At 39.3% G+C, this 22515-nt stretch overlaps 1 protein-coding gene across 1 annotated transcript; it reads right to left on the reverse strand.

Annotated features, from left to right (window-relative positions):
- Positions 1-3343: 3343 nt before the first annotated feature.
- Positions 3344-22392, reverse strand: LOC116987834 (myosin-4-like). Its single transcript, XM_033044090.1, has 41 exons — positions 22307-22392; positions 22079-22119; positions 20727-20945; positions 20493-20636; positions 18028-18184; positions 17898-17925; positions 17686-17803; positions 17482-17574; positions 17271-17334; positions 17068-17166; positions 16172-16275; positions 15724-15862; positions 15244-15362; positions 15007-15156; positions 14749-14919; positions 14347-14647; positions 14178-14242; positions 13955-14042; positions 13743-13860; positions 13509-13632; positions 13069-13205; positions 12686-12941; positions 12358-12600; positions 12071-12247; positions 11830-11975; positions 11418-11508; positions 10922-11311; positions 10687-10813; positions 10488-10606; positions 10128-10324; positions 9836-10019; positions 8263-8428; positions 7911-8035; positions 7471-7779; positions 7009-7212; positions 6390-6515; positions 6107-6277; positions 5913-6017; positions 5260-5355; positions 3603-3737; positions 3344-3467 (listed from the first exon to the last, which is right to left on the reverse strand). The coding sequence occupies exons 3-41, from the start codon at positions 20928-20930 to the stop codon at positions 3453-3455; spliced, it is 5805 nt and encodes a 1934-aa protein (XP_032899981.1). The 5' UTR covers positions 20931-20945; positions 22079-22119; positions 22307-22392; the 3' UTR covers positions 3344-3452.
- Between the last annotated feature and the right edge of the window lie 123 nt (positions 22393-22515).

The following is a 22515-nucleotide window of genomic DNA, read 5'->3' on the forward strand; positions in this document are numbered from 1 at the left end:
TAAGTTTGCGGATGACTTGAAAGTGGTGATATCGTAGATAATGAAGATAGTTATCAAACATTACAGCAGGATCTTGATCAGTTGGGCAGGTCGGCTGAGGAATGGTTGATAGTTTAATGCAGATAAGTTTTGCCTTTGGGGAAGTCAAACCATGGCAGGACCTTTACAGTGAATGGCAGGCCCTGGGTAGTGTTGTAGAGCAGAGGGATTTACGAGTGCAGGTTCATTGTCCCTTGAAAGTGGTGTCCCAATTAGATAGGTAAGTAAAGGCTTTCAGTACATTGGGGGCAAGAACATGAGGGCAATGAGGGTAAATGCACAGTCTTTTACCCAGAGTAGGAGAACAAGGGCCAGAAGAAATCGGTGTAAGGTGAGGGAGGAGGGGGGGGGGGAGAAACTGAAAGGCACATTTTTCACACTGAAGGTTGTGGGTATATAGCTGCCAGAGGAGGTAGTTGAGGCAGGTATTATAACAACATTTAAACATTTAAAGGACTTTTGGATAGTTACGTGGGTAGGAAAGGTTTAGTGGGACATGGCCAAACACGGGCAGGTAAGAATAAAGTAGATGGGACATCATGGTTGGCATGGGAAAGTTGGACAGAAGAGCCTGTTTCCATGCTGTATGACTCTATGACTCTATGAGTGACCAGTGGATTGGGAGAAATACTTAGTGTAAGGGACTTATTCTTAGCATCTAATTGTCAGTGTCAGTTTTCAGACTGAAAACCAATCACATTAGGTTTGAATGTTATGATTCTTTCCCAACAAAGGATATATTTATAAGAAACGAAGTTCTCTTCAAACAACATGTTTTAGGAATACTTTAAAACTGCATCTTTTACAATGCATGAATAAATATGTTATGCATTTTACTGTGATATTGTTTGTTTTTCACTTATCCATCCTGCATAAGTAAATCCATTAATCTAGATCTAAAGTTAGATTGCATAACAAGTTAATCTTTTGAGGAATGACACTCACACACTGATACATCGTAGACTAACAAATCATAGTGCTTGGTAAGGATTCATTAACAATTACTAAATTACCTTTGTATTTGTTGTTTGTATTTATACTTATATTTCTTAGGGTTAGGAGGTACAATGTCCCATTGAAAACTTGCACATGACTTTGTAAGTGAAAACAATTTGACTGGGACATGAAGCGATGTGGAAAATAAAGTGGAATCAAGTACAGTATGTGACAGTAAATCAGTCTCAGAACAAGGGGAAGTGTTCAAGAAGGAAATTCAAGTTATTCTGTGTAAACATGTTTCCACAGAGTGTTAAACCTATAGGTCTCTGGATGACAAGTGCATAGATAAACCAAAAAAGGAACATTTGCATCAGATCCTATTTTGCAAGAAAATAACTAAGAGTGGGGACCAAACAATAAGATAGACATAAAATACTGGAGTAACTCAGCGGGGCAGACAGCATCTCTGGATAGAAGGAATGGGTGACGTTTCAGGTTGAGACCCTTCTTTGGACCCAGAGATGATCTATCCAGAGATACTGCCTGTCCCGCTGAGTTACTCCAACATTTTGTGTCTATCTTCGGTTCCTTCCTCCTCCTGACCAAAACTATAACCTACAGTATGTGTGGGATAGAGATAACATTCCAGAAGAATACTTTGCTGATTTCTCTACATGGAAGAGAAAAGATGATGATGTAGTAGTTAAAGAAAGCATGGCTAAACTATTGGATGGAATAAGTAATGCAGAAGCAGATGTACTATATTTAGAGTTCAACATCTTTAAAGTGACTTAACAGCAGCCTAGATTAAATATATCCCAGGCTGTTTAATAAAACAATGAATATAATTTTGGAAGCACAAACCATAAATTTTGAATCCCTCCTTTCTCTTGTAGTTGACTATAAATCTTCACTAGATTCTACCACACAACTACACACTCAGAACAATTTACAACAACCAATTAATTGATCAATTAACTGTTAACGTTGTACTGTTGCTTTAAAATAAATGAAGGAATAGACCTGGCTATTATGGTCAATTAGTCTGAATTCAGTCGAGGCCAAATTATTTGACTCAATTCTGAGGAAGCTTCATACTTTAATTTAGCAAAATATAGATTAATGATGGACAGGCAACGTGTAGAGGTGGGAAGGTAGCAAAAGACAGGTGGAAGAGGGTGTGGGGATGGTGTGCTTCTGGTTGTTTATGACAACAGTACATTTGATATAGAGGAGGTGACTTTTAGCAAGGCTTTTGATGAGGTCCCACATAACAGTCTGCTAAAAAAAAAATTCCAGGTGATTAAAGGAGCAAGGTAATTTGGATCCACATTTAGATGATGTGGCTCAGTGGCTGGAAGCAAAGGGTAATTATTGACAGTTGTGTCTGTGATCTGCCCCTAAGCTGTATATCTATTCCACCCCTAAACCCCGTGTACAGCTTCTGATAGATTGGGTTGGGGAAGTGAGATGTGCTGGGATCTGCGCAGCAGCTCATTTTTGAGTTATAATTCATAGTCAGGAATCTTGACAGTAGGTAGCCAACAATTCCCTGAGGAGCCTCCAGCTAGACCTTCAGCCCGTCATGTTCATGCCAGCACATTGATTACCTATCCCCACTAATCCATTTACCATAATTTGTCCCATAGTCTTCTACATCTTGACAATTCAACTGCTCATTGGAAACTTGTTCAATCTTCAGACTTTGCTCTATTTTTCAATCATGAGCTCAGCAAATCAAAGTGAGTGCACATATCAATGAAGAAGCAATCTATTATTTAAGTACGCTTGCAGAAATTGTAAGTAGCAGGGACTGTGGAATGTATTGGTTCTATCCTGGTCATTCTACTTGAATTGTCTGCAGTCTAAAATGGTGACTTACTACAGAAGGTAAGTTTTATGTTTAACCAGATAAAATATTTTAAGCCTTAAGAAATAATAAAGGATCCCTTCAGTTGTTCAAGAAATGCCACTTAAATCCAGCTCTGGAAAATGAATTTAAGGCTGCTGTTGGCAAGATTAATGGCTTAGAAATCTGCACAATGAGTCAAAATTTCCAGTGGAGGTAGCATAGGCACTACAGCCAGAATGTGTTCATAAGGTTTGTAGGTCATTTTAAGCCTGACACTGGGCACACAAGTCTTGACTAAGTGTGAGAAACAGTTTAATTTTCACTCCATAATGTCAATGCTGATATAGATATTCTTGATTCATGATTGAAAAAGATTTCATATGCATTATTCTAATTCGCTCTCTGTCCAATATTTTGCTTGCAAAATGTTTTCCTGTGAAGGTTTTCCATGCATCGCATCGATCCTGCTCTGATTTTTGTATCATCTAAATAACACAAGCTGACAAAGCGGCATTTTAGTGTTGCACGTTTATTTCTGTTGATATTGCTACATTTATAAAACTATGTTACAAAGAAATACACATTTTGTAGATTTCTTCTTTGGATCATTTCAAGTTGTCATCTACTCTTCAGCGCTCTGATAGGTAAAAAGGAAAAACAAATTATTGATTTAATACAATGAAAGAGTGCTTGTAAAATAATATTTGTGTTATGACAACTGACATGGTAGCATTTAAAATAATTGCCACCATAATTTGTTAGGGTGCAATACCTTGATAGTAATTTCTCGGGTTTTTGTTCTAAGTTTGTTGACTTGAGACTCGGCAATGTCGGCACGTTCCTCGGCTTCCTCCAGTTCATGCTGGACCTTCCTGAACCTGGACAGGTGAACGTTGGCCTGTTCCTCCTGTGGGAAAACAGTGTGAGAAATCATTAGATTGCGAGCAGGAACCTATCACTAAATTATTTGTGTAAATTATTTGTCAAAACCCAACATTTGTTTGTGTGGGAAGAGGGGATTATTAGGTAATAGAAATGTTTATGTGTTTGAGATTTCATGATATAGAATTCTAGTTTGGAAAATTCCCCATAATTTAACACTCGAAGTCCAGGTGCCATTCTGGTAAATCTCATTCTGGTAAATCTCATCCAAAGGAAATATTTTCTTCCTAATACGCAGCATCCAGAGCCGTTCACATGATCTCAGTTGTGCATTATTCGATGTTTTGTGTAACTGTAACATAAAAAGTCCTCCATTCCCCTATCTAGCTAGCGTTCCACTTGCCCTTTTCATTATTTCCTTGTGAGAGTTGTCATATGAGCAGATATTGCATACAACTTGCCTACATTCTGTGGAATTTAGAAGAACAGGGGATGGTATCTCTGAAACGTTTAAGATTCTTGAGACATTTGGTAAAGTAGTTGTGGAGAGGCTACTCTCCATTCCTGGAGAGATGAGAACTATTGAGCAGAGGATTTGAATCACTTTAGGACTAAAGTGAGGAGAGTTATTTGTTTTGGAATGTTCTAATACGGAAGACATGGTTATCGGTTATTGGTCACAGAGCACATCCAGGCCTGGGCCTGATGGAAATTAGTTGCAAAGGAATGACACAGTTTGCAATATCAAATAGGGTATAAAAAAATAAAGCATGTGTGATTTTACTTCGGAGTCACGTGAGTGACTACGTGAAGAAGGCCGTCATCCCACTTGGCGCGTCATTACGTTGACTCGCTTTTTGCGCTGTCCAGCGGTAAGTTTAAACCAACAAGGTAAGTTTTAAACTTGTGTGATTATTTATACTTTCAGCACAATTTAGTGTGGCAATTAAAAACTATCTATCTATAATATATAAAGAAGTCATCCAAATGTGTGGATGATAAATATACAACTATAATGCTGTGAAATTTCTATTCATCTTATTTAAAACAAAATGTTTGTGCAAATAAGAGTTTAGTTAGAAACAAAAACAAAGATTCTTTAGCTTCTTAGGTTATGATCCAAAGTTATCACTGGAAACATATAAATCAAATGTGTTTTCATTAAACAGGATAGAACTTCTGGAACATTTAATGGAGATGGCCTGATATACCAGATTAACTTCATTGCTTTGTGTACATAGATTTGTATTTCTAACATCCTGTTCATGTAGGTAGAGTTAGCATTTGTCAATGGATATTTTCAAGGCAGAGATAGATAAATTCTTGATTAGTGTCAGAGGTTATAGGGAGAAGGCAGGAGAATGGGGTTAAGAGGGAGCGATAGATCAGCCATGATTGAATGGCGGAGTAGACATAATGGGCCAAACAGCCTAATTCTACTCCTTTCACATGGCCTTATGAACATTTGTTCTTAATATTACAAAAAATGTCAAAATGTAATGAGTTGTCATTTTCTTGAAAAGTTTAGATTATAATTGGTTACTTACAGTCTCCTCTGATTGTCTCTTGTAGGCCTTAACCTTCATCTGCAGCTTGTCAACCAGGTCCTGTAGTCTCAGGATATTCTTTCTGTCTTCCTCTGACTGAACATTGCAAACAAAGCAACATTTATCATGATCTTTTAACATTCTTGCATCATTATGTCACATTTTTAAAGATATCTATCCTAGTTCTTTCTGACTCGTTTGCTCCCCCTGCAATGTTACATTGTTACCTTCTCAGTGCTCCACTATCTTCATCACTGCCTCCGTCACCTGCTCATCACCTTTAATGCTCGTTTTATCATGAGAATGACTTTGAAATTTCCTGCCTTAATTAAATGCAGGAGCCTCCCTCTAATAGTTGATGAGAAAGTGTTTTTAATACGAATGATTCAAAAGTTGGTGATCTATACAACCTCAGAATGTTCTTCACATTAGCTGTACTGTGCCGACCAGATGCATGGTATTCAAAAAGCATTCTTAAATCAACCAAGATTGAAAAGTTAACAACTCAATCAAGGTCTCACATAGAATAGGCAATCTTGTAAGGTGTTGGGACAGCCTGTATGCTGTGAGGAGATATGGTTTTGTGTTTAGAGCTGTCCTTCCAGAGCATTGGGTAAAGTAAGTGCATCACTTGATTAGTGACTGTACAATACCTGATAAGTCAGTTCCTTGACTCTTCTTTCATATTTGCGAACACCCTTAATGACATCAGCTCCGCGTTTTTGCTCGGCTTCCAGCTCATTTTCCAGCTCACGCACCTATATTAATGATCAATTACTTAATATTAATATCATATCCAAAGGGTTCATTAATGTAGCATATAATGTAACACTGTCTCAATATTTACCCTGGCCTCCAGTTTCTGGAGCTGTTTCTTTCCTCCTTTCATTGCCAGCTGCTCAGCCTCATCCAGGCGAAGCTGCAGGTCCTTCACTGTCTGCTCGAGGTTCTTCTTCATTCGTTCAAGGTGAGCACTGGTGTCCTGTTCCTTCTTCAGCTCTTCAGCCATCATGGCAGCCTTGCAATATGAGGCAATTGGGCAAATCATTATTCACACTCAAATAATATCAATGTAATTTAAGTGAGGTAACTTTTATAAGCAAAAATAGTTAAGGTGACTTCTAACTTACATCAGTGATAGCCTTCTTTGCTTTCTCATCAGCATTTCTTGCCTCTTGGATAGTTTCTTCCATTTCAGACTGGATATGATTCAAGTCAGCATCCAGCTTCTTCCTAGTATTGATGAGGCTTGTATTCTGCAGGAAAACACAATTTCTAGTTCATTTTTGCAGGAGTAAAGATGACTGCAATCTCAATTTTAATCCACAGTAAGGCGCAGTTGTGTATGGATGAAAAATATTGAGGAAGGAAGTGGCAAACAAAAGAAGGAGATGGATATCAGTCTGGTGCTTTCCATATGCCAGTGGATATTGGATGCCTGAAGTCATGTTGTGGAGAGATGAGGAAATCCAATAATATGTTTAAATTGGCATTGCATCATTATCGGTTGCTGTTCTGGATTCCTGAGGTTGGAACTCAGCAGGAAAAGTGAGCAACAAACTGTAGCCACCTATCACTGGAGATCTCTTCCCAAGAACCAACTTGGTAGCCAAGCAAGAAACTGAAGCAAAAACAATTATGAGATCCCCATTTTAAGATCAGCAGAGGCATTATTTGTCTTGGTATCTTCAAGACACTGCAATGTTAACAAGACCTGGTGCTAATACAGGTTAACAAACCTGAACTAACCTGAGAGTGCAGCAGCTGAACTCTTTCAGTGACATCGATCAGCTCTTGTTCAGCAATTTTGCGAGCTCGGTCTGTCTGTTCCAGAGCAGCTCTCATTTCTTCAATCTCAGCCTGTTGCAGGCCGCTTCTGCGCTCCACCATGGCCAGTTGCTCCTTCAAGTCTTCCTGGCTTCTGCAGGCATCATCCAGCTGTATCAGGGTGTCCTGTTTATAATGCAAGATTGCTTTGTTACCAGGTATTACAGTACATTGTAATGCTTATCTTGTGTTTGAAACAGGTGTAGTAATATGCTGTTTTTCATCAATAAGTAGCTTGAAAAATCTAACTCATCTGGCAAATAACAAATCTTGCATTTTACATTAGGTTCTGAAAGAAGAAATTCAATATTTACAAAATTGACTGACAATCATACAACATTAAAAATAACAGTGTACTAGAAGTCATTATCACATCATACAAACCTTCAATTGGCCCTGTACATTTCTGAGATGTTTTTGAGCTTCTAAAGCCTGGCGATTGGCATGTCCCAGCTGAATCTCCATTTCATTTAGATCACCCTCCATTTTCTTCTTGATTCTCAAGGCATCATTCCTGCTCCTGACTTCAGCCTCCAAAGCGCTCTGCATTGTGTCCACAACTCTCTGGTGGTTCCTCTTCATCTGATCGATCTCCTCGTCTTTCTCTGCAATCTTTCTGTCAACTTCAGATTTCAGTTGGTTCAGTTCCAGCTGAATGCGGAGGATCTTGCTCTCCTCATGTTCCAGAGAGGCCTACGAGAGAGATTAACTGTGTTTTTCAGTATTTTGCACATTGTTGTCGCAAAAGTTGATTCCTTTATAATATATGATAGTTTAAAATGTCTATTTCTAAAATGTAATGTTGGAATAACTGTTAACTTTACCTCTGCCTCCTCCAATGCTGACTGGATTTCACTCTTTTCCTGCTCAGCTGTCTTCTTTGCCTTTTCCATCTCATGGAGGGCCTTGCCAGTTTCACCCAGTTGCTCAGACAGATCAGAAATCTCCTCTGTTTTTTAAAAGGTAGTGTTAGTTCAATCTATCTTGAGTTGATAAAACTTGGATTACAAGAGAATTACAAGCATATATTACACTGTTTGTGGAAATTCAGAGGGAATAAATGCCATTGAACAAGAATGGAATTGAAATAGGTGTTTAATTCCAAGGTAAACAAGCAGCGTTTTCATAGTACCAACAATTTAAAATGCTTAAGTAAGAGAGAGGTTTTAAACGTACGTTGTAGATTCTTGTTCTCCCGTTTAAGAGTTTCAAGGTGATCCAGAGACTCCTCGTATGCATTCTTCATTTTGAAGATTTCTGTACTCAAACTACGAGATTCCTTCAGAGATGCTTCTAGTTCTGCCTGGCTCTCTTCATACTTCTGTTTCCAGTCTGCTAGAACCTTAATTGTACAATTGTAAATGTTAGAAATGTATTCTCAAATTCAATTTCTATCTCAATAGAAATTAGGCATTATAGCCAGAGAATGAAAGTTAGATTTCAATGTGAAAATTGGCCTTATATTTTGCCAGCATCCAGGGTGCCTTGCACAACATAATATCATACACAAACTTGTAAACAGATGAGAAAGGACTGTTTCTTAGGATGGTACATGGACAATGTTTATTATTTCGCACTATTAAAAGTGTTCACTAATTTAGTTTAGTTTAGAGATACTGTGCGGAAACCGGTCCTTTGGCCCACTGAGTCTGCACCGACCAGCCAATTATCCTGTACGCCTTTGAAGTGTGGGAGGAAACCCACATGGTCACGGGGAGAATGTACAAACTCCGTACACACAGAACCCGGATCGAACCCGGGTCTTTGGCGTTGCAAGCGCTATATGGCAGCAACTCTACCACTGTGCTACCATGCCGCCAATAATTAAATATGTTCAATAAATCTAATGTGATGTTATTGCATTTTCACACATAGGAAATGCCCAAATCTCTGGACCGTTTGGGCAGCACAGTGGTGCAGCGGTAGATTTGCCAGTGACCTGGGTTTGATCCTGACTATGGGTGCTATTTGTACATTCTGCCTGTGATCGTATGGGTTTTCTCCGAGTGCACTGCCTTCCTCCCACACTCCAAGGACGTACATGTTTGTAGTTTAATTGGTTTCTCTCATTGATAAAATGTCCCTGTGTGTAGGACACTGCTAGGCTATGCGATGATCACTGGCCAGTGCATAATCAGTGCACTGAAAGGCCTGTTACACACAGTATCTCTTAAATCTGAAGTATTGCAATTGTTGAGGCATTCTATTACATTGTGGCTGATCTGCAGTTAATGACCTATTTACACGTAATAACCTGCTAATTTAACTTAAAGATTGATTGATACCAAATCTCCAGTCTTTAGGCAGAGAATAATATAAACTTGTGGCGCCATCTTGTGGTCAAGCCACTTGTCTCCCGAACCTTCGATGGTCGGACTCGATGGGCCGACCAATCAATGGGTCAGGGGGGGCGGGCCGTTAGGCGGTTGGAATTTGAAGGATTGGCAGTTGGGGTTGGAGTTGGAGTTGATCTCTTGTTCACGCGCTTGAGCGACGGGGCTGTATCGTATAATTATTAAACAAAATGTTTACCAACACGTGGACCTCTACAATCTATCCATTGAGAAACATCAATGTTATTAATTTGGTTCCATGGAGGTATTTTTGTCGTCATTAATGAGGACAAATCGTCACATAAAATTAAACTACCAGCTGCTTGCCAGTCCCTGGCTAAAATGGAAATACATGATGTTGGTTACTTCCTTCAGAACGACATGCAAAGAGAAACAACGCAACAACCAGCTCCTACCTTGTCAAAGTTCTTTTGTTTCTTGTCCAGAGCTGCTGCTGCTGAATTTGCCCTCTCTACATCTATCATCAGATCCTCCACTTCATTCTGTAGTCTCTGTTTAGTCTTTTCCAGTGAAGCACATTTGGAGTTCACGACCTCAATATGCTCCTCTGCATCTTGCAGACGCTGAGCAAGTTTTTTCCTGAAAAACACAAAATCATCATGTCCATCTCACAGGAAATTTTGGAAGAACATACATTCTCCTTGACAGCATGTGCTGCATGAACATAGGTTCCTCTTTGTTACATACTTGGCTTCTTCCAGTTCCTCTGTGCGCTGGATTGCATCAGTTTCATATTTTGTTCTCCACTGAGCCACTTCACTGTTGGCCTTGGACATTCCACGCTGGAGCTCAGCCTTTGCCTCCATCTCCTCTTCATATTGTTCACGGAGCAGGTCACAGTCGTGGCGGGAAGATTGCAGAGCATGGGCCAGGGCTCCCTTAGCCTGAAATGATTACAGAGTGGCATGAATTAAATTATATTTACTATTGTTGTGATTATTAGAAAGTAACAACCTTGTCTTTCTGATTCTGGTCACAATGAAAGGATATTATTGTTGGATATTCATGGTTTGCATTGTAATATTTTATAATGTTTCATTTTGATACCTTAGTTTCTTCCTCCAGCTGCCTCTTCAGTTCCTCAAGCTGTTGGGTATATCCTTGTTTTCCTCTTGTCAGTTGTGATACAAAGGCCTCTTTCTCCTCCACCTGGCGGTTCAACTCGCCTGGAAATAAAGGAGGCTGTGAGTGAAAGTATGATAGCATTTTCTACATGATAAAAAACAAATACAGAACTGATCAATACCATTTTCTGTTGTAAGACGTGCTTTATGAGTTGATAAGTCATTGATCAACCGTTGATGTTCATCGTGTTTGGTCTTCATTTCACTGACCTGGTCCTCCAGGCTCCGGGACAGTTTCTCAAGGTTTGCCTGAAACCAAAGCAACCAGTTTTCAAGAGAAGCAAAACCAACTGAACAACACCAGTGATTCAAAGTTAACTATAAAAGTGTAGTATTTATTGTCCTCTATCACCGTACCTTAGCTTTGGACACTGATTCCATGTTGCTGGCGAGGTCATCAATTTCCATCTTCAGTTCACTCTTTTCCTTCTCAAGCTTCTGCTTCACCCGCTGCAGGTTATCGATTTGTTCCCCAAGTTCTGCAACGCTGTCAGCCTGCTTCTTGCGAAGAGCAGCAGCTGTGGCTTCGTGCTGGAGGGTGGATTCTTCCAGGTCACGGCGCATTTTCTGAAATTCTGCCTCTCGTTTCTTGTTCATTTCAATCTGAACTGAAGTTGCCCCACCAGCTTCTTCCAGTCGCTCACTGATCTCTTCAAGTTCCCGAGAAAGATCGGCTCTCTGTTTCTCAGTCTTAGCGCGAGAGGCACGTTCAGCTTCAATTTCTTCCTCAAGCTCCTCAATACGAGCCTTAATATAAATATGCATTGGTTATAATCATGGAACCAGTAGTATCAATTCATGTGCATGACTTTCACTGAAAGGCATTGATAATTTTACTGGACTTATCCATCACCTGTAATTCTTTAATCTTTTTGTGCAGTTGGGAAGCCATAGCCTGCTCATCTTCAACTTTGCTTAGAAGCTGGCTGATTTCAAACTCCTTCCTTTAATAATGAAAAGGAAGAATTCAGTTATAATAGTAATTTAACGGGACATATTCTCGCTGACATTCTGAAGAGATAGTTATAGGATAATTAACGGATACTTAAAATAAACTTTAAATTTATTTGAAGAGTTTTTTCATTTAAATAATGAAAGGTTGTCTGAGTCACAGAGGTGCAAGCTAATGTAAGTTCCTTGCACAGAACTAAGTGTCAACGTCGATAAAATATATTTTGCAAGACATCAGCGTGACAATTGGAATATAATTTTAAACAGTGGATTATGAACAAAATAAGAATTTGTTCATAATTTTAAATACTGACTTCTTTAGTTTCTCATCCAGTTGCTGCCTGTCATTCTCCAAGTCCATTGTTATTTCTTGAGACAGCTTCAAATCACCTTCAAGCTTTCTCTTAGCACGCTCCAGATCCATGCGGAGCTTCTTCTCCTGCTCCAGAGAACCTTCAAGCTTTTTAAGAAACAGTATGTTTTATTAGAACTGACCTCAAACAATGATAATCATTAAAATAAATATTTGATTTGGTTATGTTCTAATATACTCACATCATCAACTTGTTGTTCCAACTTAGTCTTTGTTTTGGTCAGAGTGTTGACTTTGTCTTCCTCAGCCTGCAGATCGTCCAAGGTCTGCTGGTGGGCCTCCTGGAGAGCTTTCTTTTCCTTGGTTAACTTAACAATACTTTCATCAAGATTGGCCATCTCTTCAGTGAGGTTTTTAACCTAAGCAGCAAATAAAAAGAATGGAATAATTCGATGATATGTAATCAGTAGAAATGAATATCTTCTTGGAGATTAATTAGACATCAGACATCAAAATCACTGTTTAATACCTTATTCTCAGTGGCATGTTTTTCTTTTTCAACTTTGGCTAATGTGAGCTCCAAGTCATCAATATCTTTTTTCAGTTCTGAGCACTCATCCTCCAGTTTCCTTTTCTTAGCTGTCAGCTCAGCATTCATCTCCTCTTCATCTTCCAATCTTTCATTAGCTTCCTTCATTTTCGCCTCTAGTTGAATCTTATTTTTAATCAACCCCTCACATCTTTCTTCTGCATCTGCCAGAGTTTCACCTTCCTGCAATAAAATGATACAATGAATTATACCAGGCCATGTGTTTTGTATACATGTATAACCATGCAAAGATAGCCAATGTAGGTACCGATTGGACTTGAAGTAGGAGATCATTCTTTTCTTGCACAAGAGCCACCATTTTCTCTTCTAATTCCTTCTTCCGTGCTTCAGATTTGGCAAGTGCCTCCTTAGTTTTCTCAAACTCATCTTTCATGTTTGCCATTTCCTTTTCAGTTTCAGCACTCTTCAGGAGAGGTTTGATCTTGAAGTACAGTTGCATCCATGGCCAGTGTTTGACATTGGTGAATGTACGGATGTTGTACTGTAGAGTATACAGTGCTTCCCTAAAGGCCATGGTAAAATGAACAAAGATTAGAGCAATATTCTGTTTAAAGAGTAAAATACTATATTCATGTACAAAATCTGTTTATGTGCAAATATATTGTTAGATATTTGAAAAGGATTATTTACCTCCTTTCCATCATTCTCGTAAATTCAACCCTCATTAAAAAGCCACGGCACATAGCTTGAGTGCGGGTAATGAGCTGTGCCAACTTATCATCTCTCATCTCTTCAAGCGTACCTAAGAGACCCGCCTTGAAGAACACCTTAAACAAATTAAGTGATTGGTTTTGATGTTTGATTGTCTAAACATAACTCATTTTGGAAGCACAATTTAATTTGTTATCCTACTCATAATTACATCAGAAAATTAGAATAACACATGCATTTTGCAATGCTGTCCTAATGGATTAGGTTTGAATCGGGTTGAAGTTGCTCCATACATTAAGTTACAGATTATCATCGATGTATATCAATTCATTTGTTTCTAAAATTACATTTGAAACTCTGTTCACAATTCATCACCATATTATTACTCATGAAGAAAGTTATAATTTCAACATAATTACCTTAGTGTGTCCAAACTTGTACTGGGTATGATCTACATCAATGGATCCCAATAACTTCTCAGATGCCTTCTTGCTATCAATGAACTGACCTTCAGGGATGGCACTTGCATTTAGAATTCTGTATCTGTTGCATTAGAGTTTTATATGTGTTAACAGCTGATTTTCTTTTGAACTAAAAATGTTGAACAATTTGTTTGGATAGAAAAGGGAAATGTAGTTTTTGAGATATTTCACCTTTGCTTGAAGTCTCCGTAGATGATTCTGCTTGGGAATCCTTTTCTGCAAATTCTGATACCTTCCAACACACCATTGCATCTCAATTGATGTATGACAAGGCGATTTTCCATAGCACCTGGTGTTTACAACATAATTATTTAAAAGAATAAAATAGAACACAAAATAATTTTCTATGACACATTGACTGGATAGATGGAACTACGACTTGCCTGGTGTCTTTGTCTCATTGGGAATGATACATCGCACAAAATGTGGATGTGTGGTTCTCAGGGTAGCCATCAGCTTGCCCAGGTTTTCCTGTGAGTGAACAATGGACCAACAAAGGCAATTACAAAATGAGACAATAGTTTATGCATTTCAATCAATAATTTGCAAGTTATTAAAATGTAATTCAGTATGCAGTGACAATGTATGTGCAAGGGAATATCTTACCCTAAATAGAGCAGACACTGTCTGGAATGAACCACCCTTCTTTTTGCCTGCTTTCTTGCCAATTTCTACAAAGAAACAACAAGTGTGATTGTTCCCAACAGATTAAGATTAGCTAAAGAGCAAAACCAGTTCAAAGCATTCCTGACAATGGTATTTAGAAGAGATTTACCTTCAGGGGATGCAACGTAGAGAACACCCAAGAGTTTCACTGATGACTTCTGGAAGAGCCCAGTTACAGTTTCATTCAGTGGATCCTTATTCTTATCCAGCCAGCCAGAAATGTTGTAGTCCACAGTGCCAGCGTAATGGACCAGTGAGAAGTGAGCTTCAGGCTTTCCTTTGACTGGCTTGGGCTTCTGGAAGTTGTTTGACTTTCCAAGATGCTGATCGTACAGCTTACTCTTGAAAGTAGTGTCTGAGGCCTTGGGGAACATACACTCCTCCTCGAGAATTGAGAAGATACCCATGGGCTGTGTGGATCACAACATATTTATTTGTGAGTTAGCAGCATTGATAACTCCATGTTACATAAATGTTAAACTTTATTTCTGTATTGTTTGATGATGCCTACCTTCTCAATGAGTTCAATGCAAGCAGCCAGATCCATTCCAAAGTCAATGAATTCCCATTCAATTCCTTCTTTCTTGTACTCCTCTTGTTCCAGAACAAACATGTGGTGGTTGAAGAACTGCTGCAGTTTCTCATTTGTGAAGTTGATACATAACTGCTCCAAGCTGTTGTACTGCATGAATATATTGCAAATTATAGTTTAATTTAATTGCCTCTTTATAAAAAAAAACCTAAATCAATATTTTTTTCTGATCCTTACATCAAAAATTTCAAAACCAGCGATGTCCAGCACACCAATGAAATACTGTCTGGCCTGCTTTGTGTCCAGTTGTTGATTGATACGGACCACCATCCATAAGAACATTTTCTCAAAAATGGACTTGGCAAGAGCACCAACTGAGTTGTAGACCTAAATGATACAATTTGGTCAATAACTGAAAGCCAACTGTTCTAATTATTTACAGGCACATTTTACTATAATTTCTGGTAACTGTACCTGTTGAACCGTCTGCCCTTTGGTCACAAATTCATTGCCAACCTTTACTCGTGGATAGCACAATGCCTTTAGTAAATCTGCTGAGTTGAGGCCAGTTAGATAGGCAACTTTGTCGGCATCTAACACATAGAAAAGGAAAATCTTGCATGTTAGAGGTATTAAAGGGATATACCAAATTTGCTAGTGTATATGCCCATTTATTTTCCAACCGTACTCAGTGAGTGAAAATAATTTATAATGATTTTTCTCTTTTTTTCTGTTGTCTAACTGGATAAAGAGTTTTCATACCCTAACCAAAAATATACAGCTAAGCACAAACACAGGAACCCACAGACAATACTCTCAGGGTATTTGCCTAATATAAAGTTGCAAAACACTTCATTATTGTTTCGACTTTGGTTTAAAACTAAACTGTGCATTAGATTGAAGATTATTTACAAGTATCTTAACATGAGTAAATAATGACATTCCGCAGGATACCTTCTGTGCCGTCAGGCTCCGCCTGCTCTTCACGCTGCTTTAGCTTGAATCTCATGTTTCCAAAGTGCATTACTGCTCCAGTGAGTTTGTAGATGCCCCACTTTTCATCAATGGTGAAGCCCAGGACATCGATGGCAGTCTGTACATGCAAACAACAGATGTAGCATCCAACAAAAAGACCAAGAACATCATGTTTACTCAGCTTCATAATAACAGCTAGGGAAATATCTTCACCACACCAGTATTTCCACAGATAGTGACAATATTTGAGAATGCAGACAAACTGGTCCTTGTTAGTTTTCTCACTATCTTCCATTTGCTATTCTATAACATCTTGATCCAATCCTTTGTTTGTTTAGTTAATTGATTATACATGGTGAATGTGGAAATATGTACATGCACAAGTCAGGATAGGAACTACAAATAATGGTATGTAGTAGATACTCACATCGGTTGCCAGCAGTTCCTCTTTATCATCAATACTGGCAACACTGATCTCACCCTGGCTGACGAATGAGTAATCATAGGGGTTTGTGGTAATGAGACAAGACTCTGTTGAAAGCAAAATGCTCTGTTGGTGGATATGCGATTAATCAAATGAACGGCAGCATGTAATCCAACAATATAATTCAATTTTCTCACTTCCATTCAAGCAACTTGTCAAGGTTTAAGTTATAGTAAAACACTACATAGATACCGTAGATTAGACAATATAAGATACAAATAAAATGAAATTGAATAAAAAGAAAGAAATAATATTATATTTAAGCGACAACTGCAATTTCATTTATATTCGTCCACTTAGAGGCTGAGATGGAAAATAAAATTGCAAAGAATAATATATTGAAATCTATTGAAAGAAACCTTTCTCGCATTTAGGTCATAAGGTCATAAGTGATAGGAGCAGAATTAGGCCATTTGGCCCATCAGGTCTACACCGCCATTTATTCATGGCTGATCTATCTCTCCCAACCAACCCCATTCTCCTGCCTACTCCCCATAACCCCTGACACCCATACTAATCAAGAATCTATCTAAAATAGACACAAAATGCTGGAGTAACTCGGTGGGACAGGCAGCACCTTTGGATAGATGGAATGGGTGATGTGTCGGGGCAAGACCCTTCTTCAATCTATGTCTGCCTTAAAAATATCCATTGATTTACCCCTGACAACCTTCTGTGGCAAAGAATTCCACAGATTCACCACCTTCTGACTAAAGAAATCCCTCCTCATCTCCATCCTAAAGGAACCTCCTTCAATTCAGAGGCTATGACCTCTAGTTCCAGCAATAATAGAACATGGGCAAATTAAGGCGTCAACTTTCCAAATCTTTGAATCTTACCAGCGATTCCTGGTTTGTGATTGGTCATCATCTGATAGAAAATGTGGTAACTTCTTTCAGCTTTCAGCTGGAATGTCACTCTGGATTTTTCCAGTAGATCTGGGGAGACACGTGGAAATGTAGATTTAATTCAAAGACCAAGTCAACGTGCCAACTATTTGAATAGTAACCAAAGTTTGCATTTCTACATCTGCTCTACTTACATGTTTCAATGTCAGCAGAAGACAGCTTCCCAGTGGTACCGAAGTGAATCCTGATGAATTTACCCTTAATGTGAAAGGTTATTCAAGTCAGAGATGAAACACTAATAGAGAGCGAGCATAATATGTTATTGAAACCGTTCCAATGTTAAATTGGATAGCCACCAGATTTAGCATTACGATGTGTAACGTAGGAAAGTTTCAAGGGACTTACGAAGCGAGACGAATTGTCATTTCTCATAGTTTTGGCATTTCCGAAGGCTTCCAGCAGTGGGTTAGCCTGGATGATTTGATCTTCCAGGGTCCCCTGTAAAAATACATTTGCTCACCCTGAGTTGGAGAATTGACTAAGTGAAGAAATGAATTCCAACTAAGCCATGAGAAGTTTCCGAATGTCTGAAGTCGCTTCTGACCCTACCTTGCCGGATGCTGCTTGTGCCTCCTTCTTCTTGCCCACGTCACTGACAGCTGCAACCACTGCGAAGTACTGGATGACACGTTTCGTGTTCACCGTCTTCCCCGCCCCGGATTCTCCGCTGGAGGAGGTGACAGTGTATCGTGAAGAAAGCAGCAATTACCCCACAAGCAATAAAATGGTTTAAAAGGGTAACCAGAAAGTACAACACTTACGTGATCAAGATAGACTGGTTTTCCCGGTCTGTAAGTCAAATGAAAAATTATGTATGAATTTGTGCCATGATTCTAATTTAAAGAAATCAAAATCGCAGTACCATACTAGGGAAAATGGAACTCTCTTTACCAGTTGACATGGCCTGATAAGCGCTGTCGGAGATGGAGAAGATGTGGGGTGGAGCTTCCTGACGCTTCTTTCCCCTGTATCCATTCACGACTTCTGTGTTGTACACGGGCAACCACTTGTAGGGGTTCACGGTGACACAGAACAACCCAGAGTAGGTCTACAGGCAGAGAAGATGTTCACAGTCATGAATTAGCGCTTTTCATTGTTATTTTGCAATCAAAAAGTGTTGCAGGAAGAAAGACGTCTAGGGGATCTTGTTTTATTGAAGTTGGCAGAGGGTGGCGCAGCAGTTATCATTGTTGCCGTACAACGGCCAGGTTCCGTGTATAACCCTGATCTTGTGTATGTGGTGTTCAAATATTTTCCGCGTGACTAAGTGCGGTACCCCAAGTGCCCCAGTTTCCTCCTACATTCCAAGGATGTATTGGAGGTTTTAGTTGGCACTGTATATTACCCCCTTCCCTAGTGTAGTTGGGTTCAGGAGAATTTGTAGAAATTGATGTGCACATGAATAGAATAAGTGACATGAAAATAATGATGAGAATGGGTTGACATTGGAGCAGCATGAATTTGGTGGACTGTATGGCTCCCCTCTGTGTTAAAGTACAGTATGTTTTAAAAGGTATTCATCTTTAATGCATGGAGCCACAGGAGATGGGTGAGGTGTTAACTCAATATTTCTCATCCGCAATTTTACATGGAGAAACTCGTGAAAGCTAAGGAATTAAGGGAAAATAATAATGAAATATTGTGACATATCCACATTACAACAGAGGAGATGCTGGCTGGCTGTGGGTATATTAAGTGATGGATCCCTGGGCCTGATCAAGTGTGCCCTTGCACATTGTGGGAAGCTAGGAAATAAATTGCAGAAGTTCTGACAGAGATCTTTGCATCAGGTGAGATACTGGAAGAATGGAGGATGGCTAATGTTCCTTTATTTAAGAAGGGCCATGTGACCAAGCTATGCCAGTGAGCTTAACATCATTAATGGAAAGCATCATTAATGGAGATGAGTCTGAGGGACGGGATCTACCAGCCTTGGGAAAGGCAAACTCTGATTGGGGTAGTCAGTAGGGTGTTGCATATGGGAAATAATGTGACACAAATGTAATTATGTTTTTTGAAAAGAGAACAAAGAAGATTGATGAGGGCAAAGCAGTGGATGTTGGCTGCATGGACCTTTCACAAGGACCCCGTGGTATGTTAGTTTGGATAGTTAGATCACTTGGGATCCAGGATGAGGTAGCCAAGTGAATGCAAAATCTGCTTGATGGAAGGTGTCATTGGTAGTGGAGCGTTGTTTATCAAGTCAGACCATTGGAGTGCCATAGGTACAGGTGCTGACCCCCATTGTTTGTCATCCAGCTCATTAATACAGTATAGATAACAATATTGGTAACACGATTAGTAAATTTGTGGATGACACCAAATCTGTTGGTGCAATGGAGAGTGATGAAAATTATTTAAGATTACAAGTGGATCTAGATGTCTAGGGGATCTTGTACAGGTACATAGTTCACTGAGAGTGATGACACAGGTAGACAAGATGGTGAAGAAGGTACTTGTCACACTTATCTTCATTGGTCAGGGCATTGAGTACATGAAATGTGATATTATGTTGCAACAGTACAAGTTATTGGTTAAACCTCTCCTGGAGTATTCTGCACCATTCTGGTCACTAGACAGAAAAGGGTCCAGAAATGATTCAGGAGGATGTTAGCAGGCTGGAGGGCTTGAGTTATAATGAAAAACTAGATAGGCTGGGACATTTTTCCGAGGAAGTTGAAGAGTGATGTTATAGAGTTATATACAACAAGGAGGGACAAAGACAACATGAATGGTTACAATCTATTTCCAAGAGAGGCAAAGTATAAAACCAGAGGACATAGGTTTAGGATGAGAGGGGGGGAGTTTAAAAGGTAGGGGCAGGTTTTTCACACAGATGGTGGGTCTAGGGAACCAGCTGGCAGAGGAAGCTGTGGCGTTAAAGACAATTACAATCTTTAAAAGTCGTTTGGACAGGTACATTGATAGAAAAGGCTTAGAAGGATATGGGCCAGAGACATGGCAAATGCCAATCGACATCTTGGTCAGCAAGGATGTGTCGGGCCAACAGACCTGTTTCTGTGCTGTATACGTCTGTGAAATCATAATATGTGCATCCCTTGGCTTTGTAAATAGAGCCATAGAATACGGGAGCATAACAGCATGTGCAGAAACTTTGTCAAACTGGAGACACAAGAGTCTGTAGATATTAGAATCTGGAGGGAAAAAGAAAGCTGTTGGAGAAACTCAGTGAGTCGAGTAGCATCTGTGGAGGCAAAGGGATGGTGGATATTTCAGGTTGAGAGGCAGAGGCATAAACGTGGACAATCCCTTCACCTCCGCAGTTGCTACTTGACTCTGAATTCCTCCAACTTCTTCCACATCTGATCATCATCATCTCAAATTATTGTACTTACGTAGATCATCCAGGCTGCATAACGCTCTTTGAGGTTATACAACACGGATGCCTCGTTCAGATGGGTCAACATGGCCATGTCCTCTATTTTATCGTATTTTGGAGGGTTCATTGGGTAGACCTGGTCGTCCTTGACAGTTACGGTCTGAAAGATCAACAGACATCAATCACGTGTTATATTAAATCAAGCGTTGGTTTGTTAGGCCAACATTTTTTTCAGAACAATTTAACCGACCTCCTTGTCTAATAAGGTCTCCACGGTGGCTTTGCCACCCTCCTTGCTCTTGATGGTTCCCTTCACGTACAGTTCTTTGGGATCGTGGACATAGCAGGAGGTTTTGGCATCGAAAGGTCGGTTCTGAGCTTCAAGCCTTTCTTTATCAGTCTTCCGTAAAAACGACGCCGCCACTCCAAACACTGCCATCTCCGCATCCCCCATGGCTTCGGTCTATTGCTGGATCACACAAGGAACATCCCAATCATTTGATACTAAATAGTATCAGCATACTTCATGGTATTACATGTCGACAGGAATACATAATTCATCTTTTCTTTAAACTGCAGCATCGCACTGAATTAACTTTTTAAAAGAAGCATTTTTAATAACTTTTGACTGATCCCCCTGTAGTATGCATAAATGTAACAATATTTTACCTTAATGTGCTACAGTATAATTTGTATCCTTTACTATTTCTTGCATTTAGATCCTTGAATTAATCACGTTATTGATATGTTTGATAGCAGATTAGAAAATACAGTTTCTCCTTGACTTCATTAAGCCTCGACGAACTATGTTAGTTACCCATGGAAACCTAATTAGTGGCGTTTTCTCAATTTAAAAATATGATACGCATATTTTTTTCTCGTGGCTTCCATACCATGGCAAAATTGATGGGTTATAATTTTATTTTAAGAGGAAGAATATGAGATCAACATTTCGGAAGCACCATGTTTACATATCTTTATCATCCAATATTTATTTGTTCGGCGTGTTCAGAATGATAAGTAGCTGATCCTAGGCATATTATGTTTCAATCACATGAAACAACATTTATTTGGAATTAAGGGAAGTGCGGATTGTCGTGTCGCAGTCGCATGGAATGTGTGTCATATTTATATATCATAGATGTACAATAACGTTCTTTCGGGAGCTGAACAGCCGCTTGCGATGCGGCTTCGAATAACAAGCGGAATGATTGAAGTGCTCAGCAGATAACTGAATGTAACCTCATGGGTCTGAACGCAAAACCACACATTCAACACAACCTGATTCACAGGAAAATTAAACTTTTCTTATTGGTTTTCTAAAAGAAGCACTTGCTTGTTTTTATCGTATTACCTTTATCAGTGGGTCGAGCAACATCTGTGCGTAAAGGAACTATCGACGTTTAGAAGGGTTTCGGCCAGAAACGTTGCCTATTTCCCTCGCTCCACACTCGCTTTCTCCAGCACTTTTGTCTACCATCGACGTTTAGAAACATCCACATTCCATTCCCGCACAAATGCTGCTCGACCCTCCGAGTTAGCCCTTCAGATTGTTGCTCCAGACTACAATATCGGCAGTCTCTCTCTCTCGTGTCTCCTTACCTTTATCAATCCTTCGTAAAATAAAATCCTCCACGCCAATTCTAACAAAATCAAAACACAATAGGTAAATTCATTTTCTTCTTTGCCTGTGATTTAAATATACATTTACATCATTTGGGTTATACGCGAGGCAGATTACTGGATTATTTTTTTCTGTTATTAAGTAACGTTTTACATAACGATGTGTTTATTACTGAAAAAAATAGATGAAGTCAGCTGGAAACTTACCCCGATGGTTGGACACCAGCAGCTCTGTGTGTTCTCTGGCAACTTATATATACTGTTGTTATTTGTTAGCACAGCGGGCTCATTTCCCATATATAGTATACCTGCATCAGCTGGTCGTCCAATATCAGGCTATAATTAGAGAAGCACAGTCAGTAATTTGCTTTGGAATTCTTTACCATTCATTTATTCACCATTCGCGTTTGTCCATA

Source organism: Amblyraja radiata, chromosome 26, assembly GCF_010909765.2.
Source record: "Amblyraja radiata isolate CabotCenter1 chromosome 26, sAmbRad1.1.pri, whole genome shotgun sequence".
Taxonomy (NCBI): Eukaryota; Metazoa; Chordata; class Chondrichthyes; order Rajiformes; family Rajidae; genus Amblyraja; species Amblyraja radiata.

Bases quoted from the DNA above. Each gene is read 5' to 3' on its own strand.
- LOC116987834 (XM_033044090.1), bottom strand. From the start codon at position 20,930: ATGGGGGATGCGGAGATGGCAGTGTTTGGAGTGGCGGCGTCGTTTTTA. The intron at 15,363-15,723 runs GTATCCTGCGGA...TCTATGTGTTAG, and splicing joins GGAGCCTGACGGCACAGAAG to ATGCCGACAAAGTTGCCTAT. The intron at 13,206-13,508 runs GTAATTATGTTG...AATTTGTTTAAG, and splicing joins ACAAGTTTGGACACACTAAG to GTGTTCTTCAAGGCGGGTCT.